General features: G+C 43.2%; 2 protein-coding genes across 3 annotated transcripts in view; one reads left to right on the top strand and one right to left on the bottom strand.

The window, feature by feature from the left end:
- Positions 1–217: 217 nt before the first annotated feature.
- On the bottom strand, positions 218–12,149 carry PPME1 (protein phosphatase methylesterase 1). Its single transcript, XM_078865089.1, has 14 exons — positions 11,997–12,149; positions 10,206–10,305; positions 9,617–9,709; positions 9,161–9,218; positions 8,887–8,938; positions 7,994–8,148; positions 7,510–7,600; positions 6,834–6,899; positions 6,231–6,357; positions 4,610–4,739; positions 4,146–4,190; positions 3,420–3,484; positions 3,000–3,067; positions 218–405 (listed from the first exon to the last, which is right to left on the bottom strand). The coding sequence occupies exons 1-14, from the start codon at positions 12,089–12,091 to the stop codon at positions 387–389; spliced, it is 1,164 nt and encodes a 387-aa protein (XP_078721215.1). The 5' UTR covers positions 12,092–12,149; the 3' UTR covers positions 218–386.
- Positions 12,150–14,219: 2,070 nt separating this feature from the next.
- C2CD3 (C2 domain containing 3 centriole elongation regulator) overlaps positions 14,220–18,276 on the top strand; it is a 44,654-nt gene continuing 40,597 nt past the window's right edge. For both annotated transcript variants that reach the window (XM_078865088.1, XM_078865087.1), the window contains exons 1-6: positions 14,220–14,381; positions 15,246–15,530; positions 16,217–16,374; positions 16,553–16,788; positions 17,332–17,543; positions 17,650–17,773. In XM_078865088.1, the coding sequence (XP_078721214.1) occupies positions 14,351–14,381; positions 15,246–15,530; positions 16,217–16,374; positions 16,553–16,788; positions 17,332–17,543; positions 17,650–17,773 (1,046 nt within the window). In that variant the 5' untranslated portion in view covers positions 14,220–14,350. The remainder of the gene's footprint in view (positions 14,382–15,245; positions 15,531–16,216; positions 16,375–16,552; positions 16,789–17,331; positions 17,544–17,649; positions 17,774–18,276) is intronic.

The raw sequence follows: 18,276 nt of genomic DNA, 5'->3' as shown, positions 1-18,276 counted from the left end.
GTATGCAAAACAGGTGCATCATAAACCCACTTCCTTGGTCATCTCACAACCTCTGAGTTTTACAAATCTGTGACCCACCAACCCTTGCATTCCAAAGTGCTCAAATAAAGGTATGCACCACTCAAGCATCGACCTACAGTGAACCTAAACGACTTGAGCAGAAATAATCGAGAGTTTTAAACTTCGATCATGTGTTTTTTTTTTACACGAAGCTACGTACACGGGGGGGGGGGGGGGGTTGCAGTGGCAGTGCGCGTGAGTGCAAGGCGAGCGACACGACTTTAGAGAACTGCATGCGAAAGTCGTCCGCCACGACACCAAGTCAAGTTACTCGAACCGACGCGGTGACCGGACACAACCTCGGTGCACAAGGTGCAGCGCATGCTTCAGCACCCCGGTAAAAATCTGCAAGATAACACATCCACAGTCACGATCATTCTGCTGCTGGATGAAGGCCGATCCACAAGCTATCGTCACCTCACACGTGAATGTGTTCCCTGCTTTGGCTGTCAACCCATTGTTGTTCTCTATTGCCACAATTATTCCTTCTAACAATGCGTTCTGCCCAAGCCAACTTAATTTTCTTCAAAGTTCAAATGAAGTATTTAACCAGGGTACGTTCTCTCATCCAAGTGGTCCTCTTTATATCATTGTAATTCTAAGCTTGCAATATCACAATGCCTTTTTAACTATTGCATTGTGACTTGTTGGAGTAGCATGTCAATTTCAAATAAGTTATGAAACCTCTTACAATAGCTTGAAAACTCACGTAAAAACTAACAAGACAAATCACACTCATTGTAAAGCATTTTACCCACAAAAGTCAAAATAAGGGAATTCCAGCAGTTGCCAATACAATGTAAATCGATACGTGGTGGCAGTAGTTCATGACCCAAGTTCCGTTTCCAGCCGTGGCTAACATCAGCGAAGAGTCAGGGCGCAACTGGTCCTGGGAACCACCGCTTCACAGAGCTGCACGGACCATCTTGGTGCGTGTGGTCTCAACCCCCATGACTGAAAATGTATTTATAGGCCTTCATCCAACAGTGCATTGAGAAGGGGCTGTAAAATCTTAAAACCATAATTTATATACTGCAGTGCCTTTGGTGAAACCAACGAATACTACATCATGTAGACACTAGCGGGATGTCCGCGGAGGCTTAGCAATAATTCCTTTTAAGGGGAGTTTTCTGCCAAAATGTAGTGTTTGTCTACAAATAATATTTCCTCACTATTTTTTGTAAACTTTATTTGCAACCAACAATGGTACAGTGTTATAGGCGGAAACACATTTTGGCGAGTTACGTAGTGGATAAATATACGTACAAATTCCTCCTTACACAAAATGCGTCCCTCTTACGAAATGCATTTACCAAAAAAACAAACGTTTACATGTAGATTTAAGCAGTTAGCCTCTCATCGATCAAAGTAGAACATCCCTTTGAACACATTTCCGTGGAACGCTTTTGGAATCGTATCAATTTTTCCCTGACTTTTTACGCCCGATTCCTGTCTGGCACAGGACATGACGCATCGTTGACCACCACCTGAAACTGCATTCGTTAAATACTTTGTTTAGGGACGGCACAGGCATGCGCGATGACGCCACCGCATGCATTGACAGGCAAGGCGCGCTCGTCCGTGGGTGACGGTCGCTTGCCGGGTTTTGGCGAGAGTTGACCGATCGTTCTGGAAAACCGCCGTGAGCTCATTCCACCTCCGCACACAGAATATCCCCAACGGGGCACATCTATCCATTGTACGATTTTGAATATGGCCTTGTGTCATAGGGCCAGTGATTGTAAATGAGATAAACAGCACCAGGCTTTCCAGATTGATTTAAATGTAGGGATTTATATTCCCCTGTTACAAGGGCTCAGTGGGAAATGTTTTCAAAAGATCAACATTCTTCACTTGTCATGCATATTAACATGCCACTCACCGTAACATCTGACAATTAAGCCACAATGGGGCACAACAGCTTTTCCTTTTTTACATATACTTAGCAAAACTTTTATTTATTCGAAGTTAAAGTTACATACATTACAATAAACCATCAATAATGTTATGGGCACGACTTTTTTGTTACTTTCTACAGTAAGGCATAAGCGTGCGGGAGTAAGTTCGGTTTGAGAACAGAACCATGTGATCAGATTCCGGGTCCGATTGGATGCAAGGTACCATCTAACCAGAATTCATCCATCTACTCGAAATTATCTATTCCATTTCGGTGCAGCTTTATAAAAATTGCTGCCGTGCAATGGGTGGTCAGAAATTTTGCATTCTTTTTATGTTTGAGGCGAGCACCTACCTTCATCGGAGTTGACGTAATCAGTCGACAAACAATGATTCAACAAAGAAAATCTAGTCTTACACATATGGTACATACATCGAATCATGCCTGTGAGAATGGAAAACGCAGTTTATGCAAATAATATTCTAATGCTGCACTTAGCGAACATAGCTGTATAAGCGAGATAGAACAAAAAAAACGCGCACAAACGTGATGGTAGAATTTAGGACATGACCCCATACATGGACTCCTCGACTTAAGAACAAGTTAGGTTCCAGATGTCTGTTCGTAAGTCGATTTGTTCGTAAGTCCAACTTTACTCCTATCGATTCCAAACACGTTGTACGCCATGTACACAAAACATGGGGAATGGATTTAAAAGTTGTATAATCTCCTGTCGGTGGAGATGCCACTGGTTCTTCATGTTCTGCAGATGTAGATGCCACCACCGCCATCTATAGCACAGCGGTTGAACTTACAAATCTCGGTCCGAACAGGCAACTGGACATATGGGCAGGTTTGTTCATATCTCTGAAAATTTGTAAATCGAATGTTGCTAAGTCGAGGAGGCCCAGTATTATGAAAATGTCTTTATTCATCTGACAGTGAGGGGTGAACATGACACGCTCATTCAAGAGGTAGCCAAAAGCAATGATAAAATAAGAACTCATGATATAGAGGCAGCAGCTATGCAGCTCGTTCTTACACTTTAAAATCTCCTTTGGATTCCACGACACGGTGACGGAGCATAAACGTTGAAATTGCATCAGCAACCTGGAAGGGGGAAAAAAAGAAAATAAAGAGGTGGATATATAAAATAACTCGTTACAAAATTCTACTTTGCTATTTAACCAATAATAATATGAACAAATTATTTCATGATACGGCTGCGTTTGCAGTGGTGCACAATTAACGGAAAAAAAACTCAACACAATCGTCAATGTAAAACTGCCTGTAACGTTCTTGACAATTGCACATAATGTACTATGAAGAAGGGCCAACGCCCAAAACGTTAATTTTATTAAACACTTTGCCCATTTTTAAGGGCGATGCTATTGACGAATGTGTTGAATTGAGTACGAAATTAAAACAGAGTGAATGGAGGAAAAGAAAAAACTCTGCCCACTTTGTCCGGAGCGTCCTCGTGCACCGCGTGCCCACACTGCGGCAGCACCTGCATCTGAAACTTGCCTGCGTGAACGGTTGGGGTTACAAAAAGGGCAGCGCACGTAACAGCAGTGAGGCCATCGCAGACACACGAAATACAAGGCTCTTACCCAGCAATGGATGGAAACGATAGGTAAAGTTGCTGTACAGTAGTCCCTCGGTGAACGTTTTCTAATCCGTTCCACGAAAACTGTTAGCCAAAATAACTGTTAATGGAATATAGGAATTATTACGTGTTAAAAGCGTTCATCCGTTCCACTAACGAGCGCTCGGATTGGCCGCAATTGGCACCCGCGTGCATATCGTAAACATACCGATTAATACAAATGTCAACGTTAGTCGAAACCATGGCGTACCGTGGGAGGCATAGGGTTAACCGAAAAGCCGTGAACCAATGTCACTGTTAACCGAGGGACGACTGTATTACGTGTTAAATGAACATCCTCAGATGAAGCTGACATTGAAGTAATTTTTTTCGGAGAGTGCTGTTACAGATGTGTCATCGAGACAACTTGAGAGTTTGAGTTGCTCTTTAAGATATCACGTTCCCAATAAGAGGGATGTAAACATATCGTGAGAGGGCGAGGAAAGTTTAGGAAAAAGTTAATATTAAATAGTTAGTATGAAGCTGGGTTGCGTAATTCTATCTTCATGGTTTATATTTTGTATGTAATGAAGTGCTTACCTTGCATTTGCCCAATGGTTAAGTCTTTATCCAAGCGGTCAACACCTGCACTTGAGTAGAGGAGGTAGCAAATGTAATAAATGCATTGGCAGAATAAAATAAAAATCTAAAATAACATTTCCAATAAAAGATGCTGGTAGTTACACTCGAATAGCAATACAACACGAGAATAAATTATCATAACATTTGTGAATTTATGTACAAGCAGCCTTTTCAATAAATACAGGTCAGGGATACACAATTCTGGTCCTCAGGTGTCACGGTGTCATATAGATTTCATTCCAACTCAGCTTTCAATTACTGAACCAAAACCGTTAATTTAACGAATAATTTGCTTTATTAGACATTTTTCATTGGTGTGGGCCATTTCAGCAGTGAGAAGTTTCAAAATGATCTATAAATCAAGTTATCCACAGGACCTCTGTGCTAAGTGATTGTTGCCAAGTTTGGAATGGGAGGAGCACCGGCCAACAGAAGCATCTTGGGCACTGGGCAGGAGAGGAAGAGCATGGAGAGGCCCCGGAACCAGCCTTCCCAGAAGCGCTCCGTGGTCGAGAGGTCAATTCGCCACGTGTACAGGGCGCCCTCCTCTGACTGCGCACGCACACGTTTCATTAGCACAGGTTAAACACGGTGTCATCTGCAGGTCTGAAGTTCAACTGCCAAGTTGATTTTGCTTAACTGGGCAAGAACTCAAAAGAGACCAGGATAGTCTCAGTTGCAAGAATAACCTGGGGAATGATTCTGCAAAAAGGGGGCGATGATTGCGTTGTATCGTTCTAATAAGCCTGGGTGTGTTTAAAATAAACCAATCCACAAAACACAACTCAACATGCATGGTTATACCGAAAAAATAAACGTATTGAACATCCTTTGAGTTTAACGATATGGCAAAGTTGACTTTACGTTGCATACATTTTAAAACAAAGGATGGATGTTTTTCTTGTTTCGTATAGTGGGGGGTTGATCGGCAATGTTAATATGTTCACATCGACATTGCCGAGCCAGTGGATGGCCTCAGGAGCCGCTGCCACTGGGAGGTTCCGAAGGTCCTTTTGAATCAGGAGGCTCAGGTTGGCCACGATGCGGGCGTACGGACAAGATGGTTGCGTGTCTCTTAAAATATTCTGGAGGAGGTATGTGGGAACAAAACTGGCAGTCATTCGGGCGGCTTTGGCTTCAACATTTTTTGAGCTTTGGTGCGGGTACTGCTGGACCAAGCTGAAGCCACAGAATTCAGTCGCCAAGTAAAATATCAGCACCAGTGCTGCTGCACGGAGCGTCCTAGTGCTGCCCCCCCATGTTGTACGAAGCTGATCCTGGCTTTGACCTTTTCGCACGTCTTTTCCACACGACTTTTAAAGTTCATACTCCGGTTGAAGGTTATGCCCTTTGAATTTCAGGCTGGCCTTGTTTTTTTTTTACCTGCCAGCCAGAAGAGGTGATGTCAAGTGGCTCTTTTGTGACCTTGCCGTTGTAATGGATGGCTGTCACCGTTGTTTTTCAGGGGTTGGGGTTTAGTTACCGACGGAGATCATATTTCCCCACTGCTTTGAGGTGAGTGGTTAGGCTAGTTTGCCATTAAAGGTATTTCACAATATTTACTGATGAAAATCTTACCTTTCAGCAAGACTGTCTCAAAACACGAAATGCAAAAAACATTTTTTTTGCTTTGCAAAGTGACTATATTTCAATGCTGAGGCCATTATATATTGTAATTTGAAGTACTCTTTCCATTTTATGAGAAATCCAATCAGCCATGAAATTGTGTGCTGGCCAGAATCAAAAGCACATGACATGCAAAAGATATTTAAGACAGCAAAAGCACGTCATGGAATTGCAGCAAATCTGTACACATCCTGTACGAGAGCTGAATATAAATATATCTATTGTAATGATACTTTCCATTTTAGTCAACCAATATTCTAATTAAACCATATTTAATCAACAAATATAGTAGAAAGGGAATTCGTTCCATGGGTGAGAAATTGACTATTTTCTCCAAAAGCGAACTTACAGTTGAACGGTTTATTTAAGATAACTGTTTGGCAGAGTGTAATTACATCATTTTAATTGAATGCCAACCTGTGGTGGTGATGCTGGCTGTGTGGTGTGATTGGACTCTTCCTTGTCTCCCTCCTCATCCTCCTCTCGAATGCCCTCGCAGAACGAACCGTTTCCTTTGGACGGACTCGCGTTCCCACTCTCGCATCTGTGAGCAACCAACATGAGCAAGTTGGTAAAAAGTAAGGGTGGAGCAATGCATCGATTAACATCAAGTCTTAAGCACACCATTTGTGTAATTCATCCATGTTGTATGTAAAGAGTTAACGTCACTGCTACAACCACTTAAGGCACTACCATTCAGCATAATGTAAAACAATACACAAGCTTATGAAGAACCCCACAAGTCATAAAATCTCTGAAGATGTGAAGAAAAGGATCCCAGTAAAAATGCCCTTCCTTTTCTTGATAAACTACATGTAACATGATGCTAACAATAAACAATGTTTATAAAATCTAAATGTTAATAGAAACATTTTATATCCGGTACTCAAACTATGATAGTGTATACTGAAACACAATTTCATCAAAATTGCCGACAAGTGTTTTAAGGAGCCTAAAAGTATGGAATTCCCGAGTTGGGCTGGCAGCGAATGTAGTTAACACAAAGGGAGACAGCATTACCTTTTCACCTGCCCACCCATAGAGACTCGCGCAGACTCCAGGTTCCTGATTTGGCCACTCTTGACACTGCATACAGCAGCACAAGCATCATAATCAGCATCACAAGCATCATAATCAGCATCACATCAATACAACACCAAGGCTAATTCGGATTGCTTTGGGTGAGCAGTGTGAAAAATCAATGGCACGCAGTGTTAATCCAGCTCCATAATAATGAATGCGAGTTCTTATTCTATGCTGTGTGTAACGATTTAATTATAGTTCTTAATGAAAGCATCATTTGAGTTATAATTCCAGAATTTGTCAATTATAGTGATTTTTTCATTGAGCTATATTCTAGTCTCATCATTGTTAAACAGTTAAGATGGATTTATAGTATCTATAGCATTGTGTAGTCCTACTTATATTTATTTTAAGATAATAATAGGTGAGAATATTTTACGTACAATTCAGAAACACATAGTTCATAGAAGCAGATAAACTCAACTATATTGTGACTGACACCATTAAACAACTTTCTTCCTCTGTTCACATCCTTAACATGTAACTTTCGGTTACAGTTTAACTCTAGTTGTTGCCAAAATCAGGTTGCTCTCTTGTTTGTTCAACAGTAACACCGGTCACCCAATTTGACATCTTGAGTTTTTTTTTGTTAATGCACAAATTGAGTATTTACCTCCACTCAATGGCATTCTCAACAGACTTGAATGTCTTTGGTCGACCACGCAGAAAGTTTTGCATGCTGTTTAAGGCATCCATCGCCGTTCCTGTTTGACAGCAGAGGACACCACAAGGCTCTGAACGTCTGGTCCTTTAAGATGGTGGGTCATCAACTCAAAGACACCTTTGGGTAGTGTCTGCTTGCTGTGCCGACAGCAGATATGCGATATTATGTTTTAACAAATGTTGATGATGATTGCGCATGGAGGAATAGCAATATTTCAGAGTATGTTAAGCTTTTCATTTTTATTCAAGATCTTTGGGAGATGGGAACAAACACATGCAAATATGAGAGATTCCAAAAGCCACCAAAGTTGTTGTATCCACGAGCATCCCAACACAAATCACGTAGCAAAACCACGCACAAAGGAAGCATGGCACAGATGTTTCTGATGGCGAAACTCCTCATTAAACAAGATCTCAATGTGTTTGGCGGCCACCTTCCACCACGTCAATGACGATGAGGCCGACAAGCGTGGGGATGACATTGGCCGTGGCCGCGTGGACGGCGATGGCTCCGCCCATGCTGTGCCCAACCATGATAACGGGGAGGGGATTCTCCCCGTACAGGGCCTCCACCACGGCACCCACATCCCTGCAAGCATGAACGCACGCGGGTCGGCACGTCACGCTCATCGTAAGCATCATCTGTATTCAAGATAAGCCGTTCACTTCAGTAAGCGCATATTGCAGTACTATAGCATGGGTCAGACACATGGGCATTGACAAAAGAAAATGGAACAAAAACTGAATATTGTGGAAATATGCATGGAGACCCTGCATACAATTGCAATGAGAAACAGATGAACATATGGATTAGAGGAAATCCATAAAGTTACACACAGTATATTGATGACTCTTTGGGTCTTTTGGTAAAGTCACGTAGATAGAAAAAAAATATTTAAAAAATATTAGCATGAATTCCTGCAGTCACGAAAGCTTTAAGTCAAGTATATTGACTTAAGAAAAGTCGGCTTGAGCAGAGGACATGTTGCTTGAAGGTACGATGGCTGGTGGTCAAGACTAATGTCCGAGTGAATGCATAATGAGAGAATGCACAAGAGAGAAGAACCTTTTTTTTACTGCCCTAACATGCAATTCATTTTTTGGGCAAATTAAGTGAATACTTAATGTGATAATCTTTTGTGCATTAATTCGTAACCAGGCTGAAACCATAAACCCATCACACTTCAGAACCTGGTTTAATTACAGGTAGCTTACCCATATTTTAACAAAGCAGTGCCAGGTCAAATGTATATATTTTAATAAAATCCTGTCTTGTGGATAGGTAAAAATAAATGGAATGTATAGCTCGGCATTGCTCTCTACTTACTTGGCCATCGTTTCTGCTGACAAGTCCTCAGGATTGCTTACGTGTGTGTCCCCTGTCAAACACACACACACACACACGGATTGTGTTCGTCATCAAATCGTCTTTGATTCACACTTAAAACCAGTACATTGTTAGAAGAATATGAATTCTGTACCGGATGTTGTTAGGCAAACGGAGTGTTATTGTCGGAAGGCACAATATACGATCCTTGATAATGGTTTCAAGAAGCTAATTTCGAAACTAAAAAAGTGACGAAAGCGGTTTCGGCTCTCACCGTGTCCACGAAGGTCGACAGCCACCACACGGCACTCAATGTTGCTGCTAATAGCTGCCTGGTGGTGACAAATGCAACAGCTAAATGCACTTACAGGAGACATTTGCTTTACTCGGTAATCATAAAAAAAAAATCACAAGTAGTCAATAGGCATGCAACAATTCACCCCCTTTGACAAAAAAGTGAATTACTTTGATTCACGGTCATGATTGAACTCAAGAAACCATTATATTTGTCTAGTTTGCATTGCCTGTCTCTTATGTTGTCTTGTAAATTCTATTAGTCAAAAGGTGCATGAGCATACAATATTTGAGACGAACTATTACATGCTTATATTGTGAGCATAGGAATTGCTTATCAACAATACATTTTTACATGTCTAGTTGTAAGCTATAGGGTTAGTAGTACAAGATATTATCTAAATACCGTGCTGTGTCGCGCTTGCACATGTAATACCGTAAAAACAGCCCAGGAGAGTGCTGAGTGTCCCCCTCCATGCAAGAGTAAGAGCACAGGGCCCTCTGATCCACTTCGGTATACTCGGAAGGTGTTTGGCAAGGTCAGGAAATACCAGGTGAACAACGTGTACACATAGTTAGCATGTTCATGCAGCTCCTCTCTAAAGGTTCCTGTTTCACTCTCTTTTGACAGAAAATAAACACTTAGGTTTTTTCAATTATATTACTGGAATTCTAATCAAGCCACTGGTGTACAATATATTTCATGTAAAGAGTGGCTTACATTAAATCATTAGACACATTGTGATACAAGTGTATGGAGCCATAAAAGGGTGACATTGTTATGGATAATGCATCTGCATCAGATTGTTTTTTGTTTATTAATAACGTCCGCAACTGGCAGAAGTGGCAGCTGAGGACATGTAGAATTACAGGGGTTTTTTGTTTGGTTATGTTTCAGTTAGAAGACCTACAATCCAAAATGCTATAATTTCAACCAAAGCCATTTAAATAATCGTGAACAAAATCAATGTAAAACTAATATCAAGCGTCGGTGGCTTCATTAATTTGCAAATTAAAAAGGATATTCCCTTATCATCTCCTTCCCCCACCTCCACATCATCCATGGATTCGAAGTAGAGGTTCCATGACACCGGGGTAAAGTCTCTTCTGCGGCCGAACCCATGGCTGAAATGACACACAACACACCGTGCCCATGTATTTTCCTGCCCTGTTTCATTGCTAAGGTCTTTGTGTAGCACGTGCCCTGCTTGTCAGAGGATAGGTTAATGGGCTTTGCGTGTCAAGTTGGGACAATTCCGTTTTCGAAGAAAACCCTTGCAAACATAACTCTCAAACATCACACAAGTCATAAAACTGCACTGTCAAACATCACACGTCATGAAAAACAATGATGTCCATACTGCCTTCTACAGGCACGCGAGTGAAAACGTGCTCCATCACACAGGTTTTTTTGGGGTTAGATCGCGTAAATGTGTCGTTAAACCCGCCACCACCCGACACAGCCAATTGGTAAGGTTTGTCACGTAAACAGAACGTGTCAATTCGTTACTAGTGCAGCCCACCGGTGTGTTGGAGAGCAAAGCCACAACATTTACAATCCGAGTCCGACGTTTCGCCAGTAATTACAACTAGCGTCATTAGGCGACAGTCAGATTTGTGGATAAATCCTCCTGTTTTGTTCCTTAAATAGAGGGGTAGATGTTATGACATCTTACTAATTGGCTGTGTCGGGTGGTGGCGGCGGGTCTAGTGACACATTTACATATTTATGCGATCTAACCCAAAAAACATTTATTATGGATATATTGCTCGCGAAAGCCTACTACGTGTTAAACTGAAAACGTGCTGTTCATCCAGGTTTTTGTCTCGCGGCTCAAGACGTGGCAATCCCCCGCATGTCTCCCATCATTCATCATCGCGATGGCTCTTGCATGGAAGAGCGATTCGGGGACTCACAATGTCTAGGTGACCAATCAACCAACAACCCATTATCAACAGACCCAATCTCGGAATGGCTGAAATGCATGCCATAATCTTGAACGTACGAGATAAGGTGAATTGACCCCACGACCCGCAAGGCGTGGGAGTCCTTCATCCAGCAGTGGTTAGAAAAAGGGCTTCAAATGACATCTGCACGCAGTATACTTTCCAGGTCTACAACTGCAAATTGTGATGTGGTTATTGCACGAGTGGACAGCGGGTGGCGGTGAGGTTTACTGGCAACTTGCGAGGAATGGCAATGTTCATAAAACAGTTTTTTTGGGGTTAGATCGCGTAAATTTACCCCCCCCCCCAAAAAACCCTGTACTACGGATGAAATTGTTCGCGAAAGCCTACGTGTTAAAATGTCTATGTTATTCCGGTACGAGTGTATAAAAAGCGGCACCATTCGCTTGATAAAATCACCGAATCTCACGCACGGATATGGAGCGAGTGAGAGGCGCGATCGCGTCGCGTGCAGGACGACTTTGTGTTGTCTACCAAACGTTAAGACGGAACCCAGGGAAACTAAATCTCTCTCTCTGTCTTCCAGAGTGCGTTGCCGGGCCGTCACAGACGACGAGTTCAACGCTCGTCACGAGAACGAAGGCACACTTGTAGTAGTAGTAATGAAGGCACACTTTTTTTAAGTTTCGCCCACAACGCTCCATATCATCATTGCCCTCTCGTGCAACCCCCCACGTCAGTGCGAAATGCCTTTACGGTGGCACGACGCCGACTCTGCGACTCCTCTTTCGCATTAACAAAGCGTCAACAACCCGTGCGTCGCCAGCCACGACCCACTGGAACAATCGCGTGTATACAGTACATTATTAAATATCTTCATTTTAGATGCGCGGCCCGTGCAAAGCGACCTCTTGGAGGCGGCCGAGGCGGAGGAGGAGCTGCCGGGGACATGAGGTCTGGGCGGTAGACGGTTCAGCTGCACCTTCTTCTGCAGGGATGACATCTTCACCTATCACGCGCACTGTACCTACCACTGCGCACTGTACACTCTTCTTCACATTTCCCAGCGCGCTTCGGTGGCGGCGGCGGTGCTGATTGGTGCGCGGCTACCCCGACGTCAACCAATCGCGAGCGAGCGTTTGCTGGGCGCGCTTGTATGTGCTGGGAAATGTAATGGTGGTGGTGTTGACGGTGGGCGTTGTTAAAGCTGTTTAAATAATTCTAGATTTGAAGCTTTCGTGACTGCAAGGATTCATATTCTTAGGTTTTTTCGGTAAAGTCACGCAGCTTGATACAGCTGTCGTGGCTTTGACGGTTCCACCTGAAGACGGAAGCTTGTGTTGCCTCCGAAACGTCGTGATTTTCATTTTATTTTACTTTTATTAATTTTAATGTTAAAGCTGTTTAAATAATTAACAAGATGCGGATTCGTGAACGCTTAAACGTTGTCAGTGTTTAATAATCTTAAACAAAAAACAACACAAAAGCCGTATTATTTGGGTAAACAAAAACTAATAATAACTTGACTGTATTCTTGTTTGATAATTGGTTCTTTACCCTTCTATCTGGCAACAAAACTGACACCTTTTTACAAGGAGTCATGTTTGCATAGACCGCAATACCTGCAGTCATAATACAAACAAAAGAACATAACTCTGATAATGTGCACTGTCCCTAAAGTTGATTGATCCACACCCGAGACAGCTTTCCTTAGAGCCTAGTCTCATATGGGTTGGACCAGATGACGCCAAAAGGCGCACAACTCAAAGACAATGCACCATCAGAGTATGAGAGCTCGGGGCAAGCATCTACACTATGGGAACCTCATTTGCCAGTAAAAATATGATAATTGGTTCTTTACCCTTCTATCTGGCAACAAAACTGACACCTTTTTTTGTATTCTTGTTTCTTTCGGTAAAGTCACATTTTCTTGCTGTGGATTTCACACCTGATGACGATTGCTTGTGTTGCAGTCGAATCGTCGTGAAAATTTTTATTGTTTTAAGTCTCTATTATTTTATCATTTCCCTTCTACGTGACTTTACCGAAAGAACCTAGAATATGAATCCCTGCAGTCACGAAAGCTTTAGATAAAAAAAATAACCTAGTTACTATAAAGGGCCGTCCATAAATGACGTCACGCGATTTTGGACAATTTTTGACCCCCCCCTCGTCACGTGGCGTCATAAAAAGTCAGACCCTCCCCTCAAATATGACGTCACAAAGCTTTGCCCCCCCCCCAAAACCATATTTCCATTTTGAAAATAAAACATGTTTCAAATCGCTTTAAACTATTGTCATTGTAGTGCGCATTTAATGTGGCGCTGCACTCTGATGTTGTAGGAGAAAACATTTATTAAAAAGTATATTTAATTAAGTAGAACGTGTTATCTGTATTTATTTAAAGTTGCGCATTTTGATGTGACGTCACATTTCTCACCCGCCCCCTCTCGTCACACATCGTCACAAATGTCTGACCCCCCCCCCCCCTAGGTGTGTGACGTCATTTATGGGCGGCCCCTAACCCTATAGTTGTTACTCTTAGGTTTTTTCGATAAAGTCACGTAGGTAAAAAATAAATGATAATAAAAATAATGAATAATAAAAATAAAAAATAATATAATAAACCAGTAATATAGGGGGAAATAATTAAATAAATAGACAGACTTTGCGGAATAATAATATAAATAATGCTTTATTATTTGATTTCTATTATTATTTATGTTATTTTTATTATTTATTATTATTTGTATTATTTTTTTCTATTATTTTTATATTTAACCTACATGACTTTACCGAAAAAACCTAAGAGTATGAATCCTTGCAATCACGAAAGCTTCAAAATCTATAACCTATAGTTGTTGTTGTTGTTGCTGCTGCATCGACCGCAGCCAACAACAACGAGGAGAAAGCGGCGCGCGCGAATCCCAGGCGCGAAACACCCTTTCAAATCCCTACAACGCATAGGCGTGAGTGCTACATGTGCGAGCCCTCCCATTGGCCAGGGCCTCTGCGGCGACGTCGCACGCGATTGGTTGACGAGTCGCCGCCAACCACGTGGTCACAGTCAACAACGGCGACGTCGCGCGCGATTGGTTGACGAGTCGCCGCCCCCACGTGGTCACCGTCAACAACGGCGGCGGCGCGCGCGTGTGCAGTGGGAAATGTGAACGCGTTGTCGCCGTGCGTGTGTGCGTTAGTCGAGGCAAGCTTGTCACCCTCAGCGCCTTAATTGTTGTTTATTCTCATTGTTGCTGCGAGCATGAAGACGAAGAGGGGCAAGACGAAGAAGTGTAAGGTCGAGGTGGCCGCGTGTGTTCGCTCGTTGCCGAGCTACGGGCCTGAGGCCATTCTCGCGGTCCCGTTCGTGATCGCTGTCGTTGGCGATCGCAACACATCACGACACGCAATGTGGTTCTCTGTTGTATTACAGTATATTTCCATTGTGTCTGCGCTTGATCAACGCCCGTCTTAAACATTGCTTCTGTCATTCGCCAGACAGCTGCTGTGTGTACGAGTCTTAATGTGTTTTTTTTGTTAATTTCCGTCAACTTTTATCTATTACAGCGCTTCGGTAGATAAAGTGCACATTCTGTAGACCTCACGTAGGATACACATTATAGCAGTGTGTGTCATGAGCGTTTCTAGGTCGCGTGATCATTTTTCATGGCCATTTGTCAATCCATTGCTGGATGTATGTGTTGGACTTCTTTTGCACCGTACGTAGCCAACCACGCTAATCGGAGGTGGATTGATGGCTTCCTCACACCGTGTCGGTCACGGGGGGTCGCTTGAACATACTTCACCATGCTGGTCAATGCGGATGGCTGGGAATCGCATTCGGGTAACGTTGTGAAGTAATTGTATGAGGGGGTTAACCACGCGGTGTGCAAACCACTGCACCGCCACTGTAATTCTGCCAACACCGTTGTGGTTTGCAAAGCAGTGGTTTGGGGCCGATTAACAAGCTGGAAAATGAAGTTTTTTTTTTAACCCGAATTCGGCAACGTTCGCATGGTGTTTCCCTGACCAAAATTTTCACAAATTGCGAAATCTAGCGTGCTTCAAACCAGTGACATAAACGTTCCACAACACTTTCAACATACATCCAACATGCACAGTGTGTGTATTCCCCCCCACCACCAACCATGCCACAGTGCCCAGCGAGGTGACCCCGGCGACCAGCCTGCCTCCGCTGGTGGAAGGGCAGCCACGATGTTTCCTGCGCATCAGGGTGGGTGCCCTGGTGTGGTCGGCAGGTGGAGCGGGTCCTCGGGTTTCCACGCTGCTCCACACTCCGCTTGTGCGTTTGCGCTGGTGGGGGGAGGGTTCAGGCGGCACCATCTTCAGACCCCACTTGGCTGGGGGCACTCGTTCGCCGCAGAGCTTCGCCCGCTTTTCCGTGTGCTGCGGACCAAAGCAGTTCTCTTCCTACCTGTCAGGTGAGAGTCGTGGGGTCAGATGCTACCTGAGGGCCTGATTTGACCAGGACAGTTTCCCACACAGATTAGTCTATTATCATGTAATACAATTTTTAAAAAAAATACTCTAAAGCCACATTTCAATGGTTGCAAATGGTGACTGTGATGCCTCTGTAGTCAAAATTAAATTTAGACAGGTGTGCCTCTGTGGTGTTGTCATGTCATCCAAAATGTACAATGTAATACATTTTCCAATGTAATCCTAGACCAGATAGTTCACCTGCCAGTTCTACCTTGGATGGAAAAAACATCACATTTGTGTTTTTGAGATTAGTGGCAATACAAATTAAGCCATTACAACAAGAAAACTATTGAACAGTGATGCGAAATAATGGAAATGTGTTGAATTTTAGGAGGCAGGGTGGTTGGGTGTAGAGTGTTGCATTGTTATTTGCCTTCTTGGTACCCATTTATGCCCTGTCACCTGCAGTGTATGTGAAACGGCTCCAAAAAAATCAAATACTTACATTTATGTGAAATTGTCACTTTTGTCAATTATTGGCTGTGAAGTGGCAATGGTTGAAAATGATGTTGCCACTAGAACAACAGCTCTTTTAAGGGTAAATGGAAACCGTGAAAATTATGTTGGTCTATTGGAATGTTGACTGTTGAACCTCTTGACTCCTGCTGCCTGTGGGCTTTGCCAGACATGGGAAATCTGGTACTGGAAGTGCTTGCCAAGCTGGAGCACCTTCCTGTCGGGCGCGTGCACATCAATCACATCTCCCGGCTGTCGGCCACGCAGCCGATCTCTGGCTCCTTCCCCATCCTCTCCTCCACGTCGCATAAGCTCGGAGAGCTGCAGGTATCTCTTTCTTTACCTTCACCCACCTGCACTGACCAGCGTGGCAGAGTATCGTCAAATAACCCCCACATAGCGCATGGCATGGGGAAGCTGTTGCTTAGCAGTATATTGCCAAAGGGCTTTACTTGACGAAATCGTGTGATGCAGCTGTTGTTCTGCAACACTTGTCACCATGCAGGTTTCTATGACTTTGGAGGCTCTGGCGGACACATCCGACGGCAGAAACTCGGTGCCCACGACGGACATGAGTGTGAATGGCCACCATGGGGACGCGTCGGCTCCTCTCGCCTTGGTCCACGCCTCTGTGGAGGGCGGCTTAGCAAGCGTGGAGATGGATCCATCCACCCGTAGGCTCTCGTTGCAGTCGAGCAGTGGACATGAGTCCGCAGGAAGCAGCCTGCCAAACACCCCCAGGTAAACGCATTGAGTGTAGTCATCAGACAATGGGCCACTCTTTGCCTAACAGTAATAATTAGCCATGCAATGATGCATTGATTTTGATTAAAAAAAATCGTTCCCCTCATGATACCCATGCTTGGAATTTCAGACAAATGCATGGAGCAAGGAACAAACACAAACGAGAGATGTATTCATTCTTAAGGAATGTAAGTGCATTTTGGTTGGATGCATCGGTAGATGGGATGACGACTGATGGAGGAGACTGGTGTGAGAATGGCAGTCAAAGCAGGGAACAGGCCCAGGAGGCCAACCGTTGCAGAGACAAGAGTGATAAGATCATCTCATCGCAAAAATGCGAAGCATTGTGGTACCAAGGACCGTATAGGGAGGCAAGGGGAGGCTTTTATGCAGCAGAAAATATAACATGGCTTATGGTGACCATAATGCTTTAGCTTATAATACAATACTTAAAACGTCGTGTAAAGTGGAGTTGAAACCAGTTTATTTTTGAGTGTAACACATAATATAATTGTTCGCACATCATCATGTCGTTTGCAGAGGAAAGGACCACCTGTACTTCCAGAGTGGACACAAAGGCACCACGGGAAATAACGCTTTCAACTTGGAGCAAGTGTCGCACAGTGGTCTGCTCGTGTCACCCAACAAAGAGCAGCCTTCTTCAACCGAAGCCAATCAACAACCTGGTTACAACCAGGATCAACAGGCAGAAGAGTTTGGTGGGACCCAGAACACAGCAGATGTTATCTCTGGTAACAACAATAATTATAGACTGATAATTTATTCATGCCTATGACCAAATCACTCTTTGTTCATTTAGCCCTAGTAAGCTCATCCTTGTTCTGTGCTCTGCTGCAGTGCTTCTGGACCGAGGCAGACGTTTGAGGGACGCCATGGTGGTGTCGTCCATGCACATTGACCCTCCCCATTCCACTATGAACGCGGGACCTACTGAGACGTTTTCACATACGGGTACCTCCGGGTAAAGATGCAACAGTGTTAAACACGAATCTGAACGTCACTTTGGTTAACTTTTGTTTAGTGAACCAAACACCACTACTAAAAAAATATTGATTGTTTTATTTTAAAGGAACGTTGAAATAGTTACATTTATGCTAAAAGTTGACTTCGTTTACAACAAGCTGATAATATTTTTGGGAATTTTTTTTTTAAGGAAGAGCCATTACATAAACATATGAACTTCATGTGCTTTCGGCAATATCATGTTTCAACATAGTTTTCTAAGTAGTTGTAGCCATTTGATTTAATTAACTTGAAAAAACTGCAATCCCAATAATGCTCAGTCCACCTCTTTACTGCCCCTTTTGAAAGCTTTTGAATACCTATTTGAGAATTAACCTTGCTGCCCAGTGTTTTCATAGAACAGTATAACATCATCATGATGTCTTAACATTGTTCTGTTATTCTTGAGTCTTTCGGTAAAGTCACGTGGATAGGTTCAAAAAAAAAAAACTGATCCGTTAT

This window comes from Lampetra fluviatilis, chromosome 19 (genome assembly GCF_964198595.1).
Source record: "Lampetra fluviatilis chromosome 19, kcLamFluv1.1, whole genome shotgun sequence".
Classification (NCBI taxonomy): Eukaryota; Metazoa; Chordata; class Hyperoartia; order Petromyzontiformes; family Petromyzontidae; genus Lampetra; species Lampetra fluviatilis.
This window is presented reverse-complemented; position numbering and strand designations above follow the sequence as displayed.

Bases quoted from the DNA above. Each gene is read 5' to 3' on its own strand.
- PPME1 (XM_078865089.1), bottom strand. From the start codon at position 12,091: ATGTCATCCCTGCAGAAGAAGGTGCAGCTGAACCGTCTACCGCCCAGA. The intron at 7,601-7,993 runs GTGGCCGCCAAA...GCTGTCAAACAG, and splicing joins CGTCATTGACGTGGTGGAAG to GAACGGCGATGGATGCCTTA. The intron at 6,358-6,833 runs GTAATGCTGTCT...GGTTGCTCACAG, and splicing joins ATGGGTGGGCAGGTGAAAAG to ATGCGAGAGTGGGAACGCGA.